Source organism: Zingiber officinale, chromosome 3A (assembly GCF_018446385.1).
Source record: "Zingiber officinale cultivar Zhangliang chromosome 3A, Zo_v1.1, whole genome shotgun sequence".
NCBI classification, from domain to species: Eukaryota; Viridiplantae; Streptophyta; class Magnoliopsida; order Zingiberales; family Zingiberaceae; genus Zingiber; species Zingiber officinale.
The window spans coordinates 7,201,656-7,214,841 of NC_055990.1; the positions used below are offsets into that span (position 1 = coordinate 7,201,656).

Here is a 13,186-nt window from a genome sequence, read left to right on the forward strand (position 1 = left end):
TAGTTCATATGAAAATGATTAGTTCATTTGATGGGATGTGTGTAATATAATTGATCAATGTTGATTAGATTATCACATACAAATGATGAGTGGAAACAAAGTTATCACTTGATTTTGTAAACCAATTTTAATTTATGCTGAGTCAATAATTAATTACATACATATGAATTACACTGAAATAATAAATAATGTGTTTATTTATGTAGATTATGACAACTAAAAACATCATAGCTGAACTCAATAAAGAAGAAAAATTATATGGGGATAACTGCAAACTATGACACCTCAAGATATAATACGTTATTGAGGAACAAGAAGTTCTAGGGATTGTAAATCAATTCATGGTTGAACCGGCTAATGATTCCACAACGCAGCATACACATGACCTTGATGCCTATAAGGCATGGAAAAAGAAGGACTCCATTGCTAAGGGAATATTGATTAGTTCAATGGTGAATGACCTGGTATTTGAGTATAAGTTATTACCATCGATTCATGTTGTCTGGGCAGCCCTTAGAGAGAAATACAGTGGAGTCAGTCTCAGTGAGCTCCATCAGCTAACAATTAAGTTTGATAGCTATAAAAAATGCTTGAATGCTACCATGGCCCAATATCTCAAGGATATGGGTAACATGATTCGAGACTTAAAAACTACCGGTCATGAGTTGACCAATGAATAACAGGTTTAGGCAGTTATCCATTCCCTTCCTGATTCTTAGGAAACAATGAAACAGAATTTGACTCGTAGTGAAAGTATCAAGATTTTTATTGATGTTTCATGTCATGTTGAACTTGAGGTGGAGAGCATTGAATTTGCAAGGATCTCTGGTCAAGCTTTTGTAGCTGAAGGTTCTGGTTCCAAGAATAAGAAAAGATTGTTTAAGAAAGAAAAGGGAAAAGGAAAGGAGGTTAGTGTTGTTGATGTTAAAAACCAAATCAAGAAGAAAGGAAAGAAATATGGACAAAGACCTAAGAGCAAGTTGACTTGCTACAACTATAACAAGAAGGGTCATTTTGCTCGAGATTGTACTGAGTCTAAAAAGGTAGATCCATCTTTATCTTCTTTTCATGAGCATTATGTTGCAAGTATAGTGTTGTTAGCTGATTCTTATCCTTCGTGGATTGTAGATTCAGGAGCAACTAACCATATAGCTCGTGATCGAGATAAATATGTGGAGTATCGTCGGGTACCAGCTGACAATAAATGGATATATGTGGGAAACAATGCAAGAATTGAAGCCAAAGGAATTGACACTTGCAAGCTCAACCTACATGGTGGACGAACCTTGTTTCTACATGATGTCCTGTATGCTCCTGAGATTCGACAGAATCTAGTTTTTGCCACTTGTCTTCTTAATTTAGGTTATTGTGTAAATTTTTATAGTCATTGTGTGGAACTTCAAATTAACTCTGTGTTAATTTGGCATGGTTATATAACAAATGATTTTATGGTTCTTGATGTAGAACTAAATAATAATGATGATTATTTTTCAAATATTGTTCTTACTAGTAATGCTGATGTTAATGATGAAATTTGGCATGCTAGAGTAGGATATATAGGATAAGAGCAAATGAATAGATTAGCTAAGGAGGACCTTTTAAGCACTCATGCTAAGATTAACTTATCTATATGTGAGCATTGTCTTGCTAGAAAGGCAAGTAGAAAATCATTTGGTAAGGCTATTAGGGCTGAATCATCATTATAATTAATTCATTTGGATATTTGTGGTCCAATGAATCTGAAGGCTAGAAATGAGAGTTCTTATTTCATTACATTTATTGATGACTTCACACGTTTTGGTCATGTGTATTTGATTTCTCACAAATCTAAAGCATTAGATTGCTTCATTCGTTACTTGAACGAAGTTGAGAATCAATTGAAACATAAGGTTAAAACCTTGCGCACTAACCATAGAGGTGAATATTTGTTTGATCAGTTCAAAACAATGTGTAATGAAAAGGGGATTATTAGACTGCTAACTATCCTTGGAACTCCACAGCAAAATGAGGTTGCTGAAATAAGAAATAGGACTCTTCCTAAAATGGTTAAGTCTATGATGATGCAAGCTAATTTACCAATCTCCTATTGGGGAGATGCATTTTTAGTTGCGGCCTATATACTTAACAAAGTGCCTTCAAAGTCAGTTCCATCTACTCCACATGAATGTTGGACAGGGAAAAAGCCAGATTTGAGTAATCTAAGATCTTGGGGGTTAACTGCCTACGTTCATGATAACACTCACGAATATGGAAAATTATGTTATAGAGGTAAAAAGTGTATCCTTATAAAGTATTCTGATACTTCTAAGGGTTATGTCTTCATTGATGAGCGACAAGATGAAATCATCTCTAAAATAGAGTCAAGAGATGATACTTTTCTTGAAACTAGAATTTCCAATACGAGGTGAAGTTGATAAGATCATTCCTTTATATGAGATAGAGGAGGAGAATAATGTTCCTTTATCAACAAATCAGGAGATGCTTGAATCTAGTTAACGTAATGGGAGTAATTTGTCACTAAATGAGTCAGTTTCTCAACAGTCTAAACTGCGAAGAAGTAGTCATCAGATTATTCATCGGAGAAGGTTTAACATTGAGAATGAGGCATTGATGATTCTCCTAGTTGACAATGAGGAACCTCGGATAGTTGAGAAAGCTTTGAGAAGCTCAGTAAGAAAAAAAATGGAAAATTGTAATTGATGAGAAGACGGAGTCAATGAGAAAGAATCAAGTTTGGGATTTAGTCGATCTTCCTCCATGATGAAGGGCTATTGGGAATAAGTGGATTCTCAAGATAAAGAAGAAAGTAGATGGTTCGATTAATCGATATAAGACTCATTTAGTTGCAAAAGGATATACCCAACTAGAAGGTATTAATTTTGAAGAGGCATGCTCCCCAGTTGTGAAGTTTGTGTCTATACGTGTCATCCTAGCTATAGTAGTACAATTTGACATGGAATTACAACAGATGGATGTAAAAAACACCTTTCCTTAATGGTAATCTTGATAAAGAAATATATATGGCACAACCAAAAGGTTACATTACTGAAGGCCAAGAAAATAGAGTATGTAGATTTAAGAAGTCTATATATAGGCTAAAGCAAGCGTCAAGACAATGGAACATAAGATTTAATGAAGTCATTTTGTCTTATGATTTTGAAATGATCAATGAAGATTATTGTGTTTAGCTAAGAAAGAAAAAAAGAAAAGTTTGTCATTTTACCATTATATTGATGATATGCAAATAACTGGAAGTAACATAAAGTGTGTGATAGAAGTAAAATCCTGGCTTTTATCACAATTGGACATAATAGATATGAGAGAAGCAGAGTACATCTTAGGAGTGAAGATCATTAGAGATCGATTTAAAAGGCTTTTCGATTTATATCAAGAAGCTTATATCACTAAGATACTACAATATGTAAGATTGCAACATTGAACAGACATCTATAGCAAGAGATACTATTTTGAGCAAAAGTATACATCCCAAGACTCCTAAAGAAATAGCTAAAATGAAGAAAAAATCATATGTCAGTGTTATTTGTAGTTTAATGTACAGTATGTTGTGTACTCATCTTGATATAAGCTATGTTGTTGGTTTAGTTAGTCATTTTCAGTCAAACCCAGGATCGAGACACTGAAAAGTGATGAAGTGGATATTCAGATATCTCAAAGGGATAGCAGATTATTGCATCTGTTTCTAAGGATTAGATATGAGTCTAAGTAGCTACACAGATGCAGATTGGGCAGGGGACCTTGATGATAGAAAATCTACATCTGGTTATACCTTTTTGCCGAATGGTGGTGTCATCTCTTGAAACATTAAGAAGCAGGTTTGTGTAGCCTTGTCGACAATGGAAGTTGAGTATATGGCTTGTACAGCCACTGTGCAAGAGGATATCTGGCTAAGAAGGTTACTGAAGCATCTGAAAATTACTAAGGACAGTGGAAGACCTATTACAGTGTACTGTGACAGTCAAGCTACTATAGCTTTTTCTAAGGATCCCAAATATCACAGTAAAGACAAGCATATAGAAATTAAGTATAATTTTGTAAGGAATATTGTTGACAAGAAAAAGATAGTTCTTGAGTACATCCTTACACGTTGTATGTTTGCCAATCCTTTTACTAAGCTATTGACTAAAGAGTCATTTCAAGTATATGTGAAGTTTTTGGGGCTTTGAACAATATAACTTATTGTAAAGACATTTTGATAAATGAAAAATATCATAATCTATTCAGTGTATATGTCTTTGTTACATTCGAATAAAAGTCTCGATAAGCATGTTGGCAGATTGAGACTGGTCTATTCACATGGACAATCATCTCTATTTATTAAGTATAATTAGAGATAAAACTGTTGCTTATGGGATATCTTATGTAGCTATGAATAGAGACATACTCATAAGTTAAGGTCGTCTTGATAATTGTGTCAAGATCAGATCATTTTTGTAATGATCAGACTAAATGAACCCACCATTTACTAAATTTGCTTAAGGCTAAATTAGAATTCATATGTTGAATTCATGATTAGACATTAGGTATGTCTAGATCAAAATTTGTACGATGTTAAATTTTAGAAAAAGCATACGCTCTTTTTAGTAAAGAGAATAATATCATAGCATGTGATTCATACCACATGTGAAATGTCGACAAGAATGGTAGTAGGAGAATGGATTCTTACTTCTCTACTATGTGAGACCTTTGAAATTATAAGTTAATCTCAATTTTACCCTAAGTGACTATTTAGTTGTCTACTTGAAGTTCTTATCAGTGTATGTTACTTTAACATGTTTCCTATTAGCTATGGGTGATTCGATCTATGGAGCATAACTAGAAAAGTGATTGATTAAAATTAATAGATTCTAGCTAAAAGGAAGATTAAGATTAATTTACATCTGTGACATTTATTCATTGGTACCAGTTACATTTTTAGTTCAGTACATAAAATGTAATTATGAATAATTGTATTGATGGGAGATGTTGAACATGCTCTTGACATAATAGTCATTATAAGGGATTTGTGATGTTCATATTAATGTAAATAATTTAATGTAGGGTAAACGCAAGTTATTGATGTCTCTGATTCGTTTTATGGAACAGTTATGTAAGGTGTAACAATCTTCTTAGCAATTATTGCTCAGTGTGTTTACTGTCGCATGAACCATTTACCTTATAGTATGGATTGAATGTTCTTATTGAGTCTTTGTGACTAATTAAGGTTTTGCTCTGGTCTTTGTGATATAATCATCTTGTAGTCTATATAACTGACATGGTCTATGTGACCATTATGGATTGACTTGGACGAGTGAGAGATATTGACAGTTCGTTTGCAACGGTAATTCATCTCCTCAACGTTTAATGCAATGAAGGTCATCAAAGCATCGGTTACAAACCGATGCTTTCTTCCAATATAATCAAGCGTCCAAGAACAATTGAGACATCGTGGGAACAAGAGAGCTGGAGCAATATCGGTGAAGAACATTTGAGCAGCAGAGGATTTTGATTCGTGAACTTTGCAAAGAACTTTTCGATATCGATTCATGATAGCTCTTTCGACGTCAAGCAGTGACCAAGTTCGTCTCGAGAGTTCATTATGAGTTATTTATAGTTTTATTTTGTGTTTGTTTCATGCTGTTAGATACTACCGTTAATATATTGATTTTTTAATTTATTTTTTTACCCACTATTATTCACAAAGCTAAGAGTTCTACTATCTATAGGAGTGAGACATGATGATTCTTTGAATTTTGTAATGACTATATATATTACAATTTGTTTATTTTGTTTAGATTTTTAGAAAAAAATCTATTAAAATTCTTTTGGATAAAGTAAGTCATTATTTTACAAAATAATAATTGTATACTAGCTTTATAGAATGGGATAGGGACACCAAGAACCATCACATCTGAGCCAGAAAAATGAACGCAACATCTCCAATTAAGAGTATAAAAATTAACTAGGCTCAATAGCATACACACAACCAACAGCAACAAATAGGGAGAGTGAGACAAAAAATACAAACACAATTAAGCAAAGTGTTCAACAACACCCTCTCGATCAATAGTCAGTTGACATTCCTAACTATTCTGATCCATTACATTGTCAATCCAACAAGAAAATATTGACATGGTCGCATAGACTACAAATAACAGCACGAAAAAGATCAACAGTGCTATAGCTGAAACATATCTCTAAACCTTTCCCAGCAACTTCAGTTTTCAAGCACTGAAATCCGCATGACTCAAGCTCTGAAATGACTTTGTCTATAACTCCAGAAGAAAGAACTCCTCAGAGGTCAAGGAAGCATTAACGAGCAAGACGTAGTGAATAGGTAATAAAACAAGATAAAATAAAGAGAGAAGTGGTTTCAAAATCATGGACATGATGCCATATCAGTAAGCATTTGTTTATACAAAAGCACCTTCTTAATAGAGCAGTATGCATTACTGAGCCCTGATAGGTCAACCCTTATTTTTCAGAGCAGTTAAAGCACATGTAGATCATGGTTGGGTTGGAGGATTCTTATCCTATGAGTTTCACTATATACCAGAAATTGTTACTGCAACATAAAATACATCACTTGGTCAACTGTGTATTGCAACTTCTAATTAGTTATTGAACAGTTCAGAATCTTCAAATTGTTTCTAAGAGGGTTTTTAAACCCATTAAGATATTTTACCAGTTTACCTAATACATATGCAAGACCTAACACAAGAAAATGATATATCTCATGTACGTATAATCAGTTTATTATTCTACCTGTCCTTCCAGATAGCCATTTCTTCCTTAATTTGACAGTTATAGCTCTGAAGATACAATCAAATGTATCATTTCATCTGTAGGCTTTAACCTTGAACCCTAAACCTCGAAAGGCCATAAAAATTATAACATTTCAATTGTTTCCATGAAGCTCTATTTATTACTTCTTCTAGAGTTATTGCCTAATATGTAAATGGATCAACTTCAATTTAATAATTGTTAATCACCAAGCGGGAATGGATTCTGCAATTCGTTGGAACTATCTTCATGTATCAATGCAACATTATAAAGGCATGTGCCTCCAAGCATCATGTTAAATATCATATCGAAGAACCTATTAACATTCCTCTTCAGGAACAAAATGGATTTCTTTCTACTTTAAGTTGCACAAAGTCAAAAAAGGCACTTTGTCAACAGGTGCTCATTGGCCTCATCACTGTCAACATTTAATAAACATTATAGATTTATTTACTTACGTATTCAAACACTTACACTGGATTCGTCACATCATGGATCCACTAATCAAATTTCTTCTAAGAGCTTAAAGAAAATGCTTTGCAGATTGGCCTAAAACAATTGTATAATAAACTGCATAAATGAAATTTATAACAAAATAAAATTTAAACAAAAGCAGGAGAGCTATATTCACAGTCAATTTAGCAAATTAAAGAAGTTTCTCTTATGAATCACAATATAATTCACAAATTGTGGTCCATATAATTAATATCCAAAATCGGAATTTAACCAGGCACAATATAAACCTGAAGAAATAAGTTTCACAATGTAGATCCAGAAAAAAGGACTTTTAATAGGAAAAAAAAGGTCAAAAGCTAACAGTAGATAGGATGACATATAACTGGAAGGATACGTGTAGGTAGCAGCGTCAACACACACCCACCACCACCAGCTCCAGTCAGCTTGGATGCTAGTTTGTATTTAAGTGTTGTCCGAAGCACAGTTTGTATAGAAGCATGGCTCACCCCCATGGACTGTAGTAGACCCTGGTTCATTTCCATTAATTCCTCTATTTTCTCTTCTCTTGCAGTAACAGATCTGTCATCAACAGCAGCTGACTGTATGATAGCAGATAGTTCCTTGCTGATAGAGTCAACTGCATTGAACACAGCAGCCATAGCATCCTGATGCCTTGAGGCTCTTTCAGATACACTGGCAACCAGTGCTTTTTGTGTTCCTCCCAACCTTTGTATTTGTAATGAGCATTCTTAGGGGTGCACTAGATTGAATATGGGTCAATTCACCAAACCTAAACTGAATCATGCTACCTGTGATACGGGCACTTTTAAAAAATGATTAAAAGAGCGAGTTTCCAAATTAACAATGCGAAAACATATCATAGTTTAGACAATTATGATTCGACAAATCACCAAGCAGACTAAGTAGAACATAAATAAAAGATCCCTATATGATGAAAAAGGTAGGTTAGAAAGAAGGTTTGTACCAAATGTGCTCACAGTGTTATCAATGCCAGATGGTTTCCCATGGATAATCTTTCCACCTTCGTATGCCCATTTATTCACAAGTTCAAGATCATAATTGCACAGCGTATTCCATCCACTTTTTGATTTATCGATCACAATGACATCAGACAAAGCAAGCAGAGCTGCTACAAGTGAAACACACAGAACGACGCAGACGAACCCAAGCCGGAGCCTAGTGGAAGATCAGAGGAGATAACCACTTTCCCAGCAGGTTTGTAATTAACTTCAGAAATAGTTATAGAGAAGAATGAGTTAAATGGGTCAGGTATAACATTCGCAAGCAAAGAAAACAGTAGGAAACGAATGAAGAAGAAAACAGAATCAATCTAAAGTGGATATACCCATGGATCGAGGTGTAGAGATGAAGGCAAAAAGCCCAGACGAAAGCGAAATCCTTGCTTCTGGAATGGCCTGTTCTTCAACTAGAGTCGCAATCAGTTTCATGCGTTCTTCCGTGCATGAAACCGGGGACGACGAAGCAGTAAAAGAATCTCCCAGACTCTTCTTCAACCTCGAGAGCGGCCAAGAGAAGACCAAGTCCATATCTTTCAGCTCTAAACTTACCGATCGATCACCATGGTCTACAGAAGGTTGCAACTTTTAAGACAATCGCGAAGCGAATGACTGAAACGCCATCTAAGGGAGAGGAGAGGTGCCGAACCTGAAGGAAGCGACGGCATGCTCACCGGAGAGAATGATCTTGCCGGGAGATCTAGCTCGGACCTCCGTCATTGGCGGTGCTACCACGAAGCACGACGGCGGAGAGGAGGAGATCCAATCCAACAACCACAGTGGCAAAGAATTAAAAAGGCATCGTCGGATCTGTGTCGTACTGCCCCATTAAGCTCAGACTCAAGCTCGACTAATCGCGCCTAACCAACTTGTTTGGGTTAACTGTACCAACTAGCTTGCTGAACCGAGCTAGATCAATCAATTTGCCCATCATGATTAAACCAACTCGATCGTCTGTCCCTGAGTTCATTTAGCATGCTTAACTTCTTTAAATTGCTTGAACTAACCCACCCAACTAACTTGCCTGAACCAATTGGCCTACCAGACCAACTTATTTTGCCCGTCAAACTTGTTTAACTCACCCTGTTAGATCATCCCTTCGGACTAACTAATCCATCTGGATAACTTGGTCATGCCAATTGATTAGTCTGCTTGATTTACTTTATCCAACTCACCCAATCAAACATTTTACTAATTAGTCATCGCAAAATATTAAATTAAAACAAATAGATACTATATCTAATCTTAACCAAAAGACTAAAATAGATATATTTTCTAATCTTGTCAGTTCAAAATATAAAAAATAATTAAAAAAGATCCTAATAAATTTTAAAATTATTTCCATTTTTTTTAAAAAAACACTATTCAATTTAATTTTGAATTTCATCAAAATTACTTATTAAAAGTTGAGATTTTTAATTATATAAAAAATAATTTTAAAAAATTACTAATAAACTTTAAAATTATTTTCAATATTAAAAAAATATTAACATAATTTAATTTTAAATTACACCAAAATTAATTATTAAAAATATTAAAAGTACTATATTCAATTTCTCTACCACACAGAAGCTGCGCCCGAAGCTCGTTCTGATCTCCTCCGATTTCTCTTTCACAGAGAAGTTACGTCCAAAGCTCGCTTAGATCTCCTCTGATTTCTCTTCCACCAGAAGTTGTGCATGAAACAGAGATTCACCACCAGCGAAGCTCCTCCACGACCAACCGAACCCAAGCCTGGCCCTAGAGGAGGCCCACACTATTTAATATTATGTATATGCATTAAATTTTAAAAAAAATTTCCTTATTTGCATTAATGGCATGCCTTTACCTTTAACGCTTTTAGGTTGCAGTTTGCTGTTTCCCAAATGATGAATGGAAAAGTGACGACCACCTCCTCCTCCTCCTCCTCCTCCTCCTATTATTTGCAAGTTGCTGTTAAGTGTGTGTCTCCTTTTATTCTTCTTTGATTTGCAAGCTGCTGTTAAATGCATCTCATTTTCTTCTTCTTCTGCTCGTTTCAAATCCTCAACAGCTATTTTTAGTTTTTTTAATTACTACCTCATTAATTTCTTTTTCTTCTCAAGAATTTTTTTACCGTTATATGTAGAATTTCTAAAATACAACTTTTTTGCATTTACAAAGATGATAAATAACAACTTATTTTTTCTATTTATGTATCCCTTAACTCATAAATTCTAATCTTTAATCTCTATTTTTTAGCATATTTGAAATTCCAACAAAAAAGTGCCCTAAAATTTTTTTGTTGAATTTGATTCTTTGGTTAGAAGAGAATGTTGTTACGTCTACCGACTGCAATTTTAATTTTCTAGTACAATCTCCTACTTTTTCTAAACTCATATTTCACCGATCTACAAATTTTGGTAAGGTTCAATTCTTCCTTCATATTTCATATTTGACAATTTTATTTTTTTATTTTTTAAATAAGTTTCAGAATTATGAAGTTGAAAACTTGAATGGAATGATTTGCTTATTTATCAAATATGCTCAGTTAGCCATCAATTCTAGAAAATTGTGAGACTAGGGATTCTTAAATAGCTACCATCAGAAGCAATTTTATTCCATAAATTTATAGTATTATTGTTTCTACTCCATCAAACTAAAAATTTAAAAATAAAAATAAATAAAAAAATAAAATATAAAATAAAAATAAAATATAATGATTATGTGATTACTTGATAATCACATAATCAAAATTATATACATGATAACTTAAATCAAACGCACCCTTAAATTAAACGAGCACACACTATACAGATTATGATTAGCCCAAGTCATCCAGTGACTCTTAAATTTATACCTCTCTTGGTTGTGAGAAAATTGATTCTGAATCTTATTTAGATATTGATTAAAATGTTCAAATTAGAGGATGTGCTAACCTAGGGAGATATTCGAGCTTTCTTGTCATAGATCATACCTTCGAAATCTTAGTGTTAGTATTTTTATCCTTTGCACTCTCGTTTTCATTATATTTTACAAAGCGGAAGCTTAACTGTGTTCGTTTATTTGTTAAAATTGGTTCTCAATGAATTTTGAAAGCTTTTTTTAAAAGTTTAAGTTTTCACACGTGATAAATTCAAAAAATAATTAAATAAATAAAATAAAATAAAAGCCGATTCCCAATGGAATTAGGAATGACAGCCGTTGATCGACTGTGTATATATACACACAAACGCTTTCCGTTGAGACTATATTGTCATTATTTTCTTCGAGAGCGACCATCGGCGAAAAAGCGACGACCGGAATGGTGGCGACGAAGACGACCGCGGGGAAGGGGAAGCAGAAGATCGAGATTAAACCTATTCAGAAGGAATCATCGCGGCAGGTGTGCTTCTCCAAGCGTCGCGCCGGCGTGTTCAAAAAGGCCAGCGAACTCTCTGTTCTGTGCGGCGCCGAGATCGCTGTCCTCGCCTTCTCGCCCAGCGGCAAGCCCTTCTCCTACGGCCACCCCTCCGTCTCGTCCATCTTGGGACGGTTTTTCGGCGGCAGTGCCGGCGCCGCGCCGGCTACCCCGCCGCGGCACCCCCTGGCCGCCGTGCTGGTTCAGGATCTCGGCCGCCAGGAGAAGGAGCTGCAGGAACGGCTCGAGGCAGGGAGGAGGAGGAAGGCGGAGCTCGAGGAGGCGCTGCGGGGGCCGCAGTGGGGCCCTGTGGGCGAGCTGTTGGGCGCTGAGGTGGAGGAGCTAGGGCTGCCGGAGCTCGACCTGCTGCACAGTGCGCTGGAGTGGGTGCGAGCGGAGGCGTTGAGCAGGGCGAATCAACTGGGCGTCGAGACTTTACAGGCGCCTACCGAGAAGGAGGCGAGCGGCGGGGGCTTTGCCCTCTGTTCTGCCCCTTTCTCTTGTGGATTTTAGCGTTAATTCGGCAGCCGGAACCCTAATCGGAAAAAACCGATTTTCGTTTATGTAAATGAAAGCATTACATTAGCAGATTTTTTTTTTATTTCAAATGGGTTGGGTCTTAGACGGATCTGGCTGAAGGCAAGCCGAGACCTCAGTTCGGGATTAGGCATAGGTTACCCGAGCCGAGATCTTCCTTCAGGATTGAGACCTCGAGAGTCCAGACCTAATTCTGTTCTTTAGATGGATAATTAATCCAAATAATAAAAAAAATGCTGAGTGATATTTCCATCTCAGTCCTTCAATTTTTAAATTTTGAAATTTATGCGTGTTCTCCGGGCTCTTCACAGCCAGGGTCCATCTCCAGGGCTTATTTTAAAAATCTTGCCAAACTTTTAAAAGGTCAAAAGTTGATGCTTTCTTCTCATCCAAAAAAGGCATTGTTACCCCCATTTGGTTCCTCTCAATCACGTAGAAGAACTAATTGGATGCCAGTGGAAGTCAAATAGTAAGTTCGATATGTGATCAAGGATCAAAGAATATTCACAATTTTTTTTTTTTTTGCTTTTTTCCCTAGTGAATTGTTTTTTGATTAAGATAGTAATTTTGTTTAACAAAGACGGATTTAAAATAGGGCTGTCCTGGATTATAATTCAGTCGAAAACAAAAATTGATGTGCTCTTTTGTTTTTTCTTTCTTTTTCTGTTTATTCATTTTGTTGTGTGTTTAGCTCAACGCTCAAAGTCAGCCCACTCTCAGTTTTTGGATTTTGAATTAATCAAGAATTAAAGAGATGATAGGGCAACTAGTTATTTATCTAATTTTGAATAAATAAATTATAAAGTGAGTTTTTACTAGAATGTCTTATATTTATATTAAAAATTTTGGATGATTTTAATGTGAATGGTTCAATAAAACTATTCGCCTTTTAATAAATAATAATAATAATAATGATTTTAACGATTTTAAAAAATAAAGGAAGTTTGTTCTATTTTTAAGTAAAAATAAACAAACGGACAACAAGGAGCCTAAAGTGCCTGTAGAGCCTGAGGAACCC

General features: G+C 35.3%; 1 protein-coding gene and 1 pseudogene across 1 annotated transcript; one reads left to right on the plus strand and one right to left on the minus strand.

Annotated features, from left to right (window-relative positions):
* Positions 1 to 6,057: 6,057 nt before the first annotated feature.
* LOC122051119 lies at positions 6,058 to 9,045 on the minus strand (annotated as a pseudogene).
* Positions 9,046 to 11,383: 2,338 nt separating this feature from the next.
* Positions 11,384 to 12,419, plus strand: LOC122053539 (agamous-like MADS-box protein AGL62). Its single transcript, XM_042615586.1, has one exon. It carries the CDS (start codon positions 11,536 to 11,538, stop codon positions 12,142 to 12,144), a length of 609 nt encoding a protein of 202 aa, XP_042471520.1. The 5' UTR covers positions 11,384 to 11,535; the 3' UTR covers positions 12,145 to 12,419.
* Positions 12,420 to 13,186: the final 767 nt, after the last annotated feature.

Excerpts from the sequence above, each read along its gene's own strand:
- LOC122053539 (XM_042615586.1), top strand. The coding sequence starts at position 11,536 with ATGGTGGCGACGAAGACGACCGCGGGGAAGGGGAAGCAGAAGATCGAG.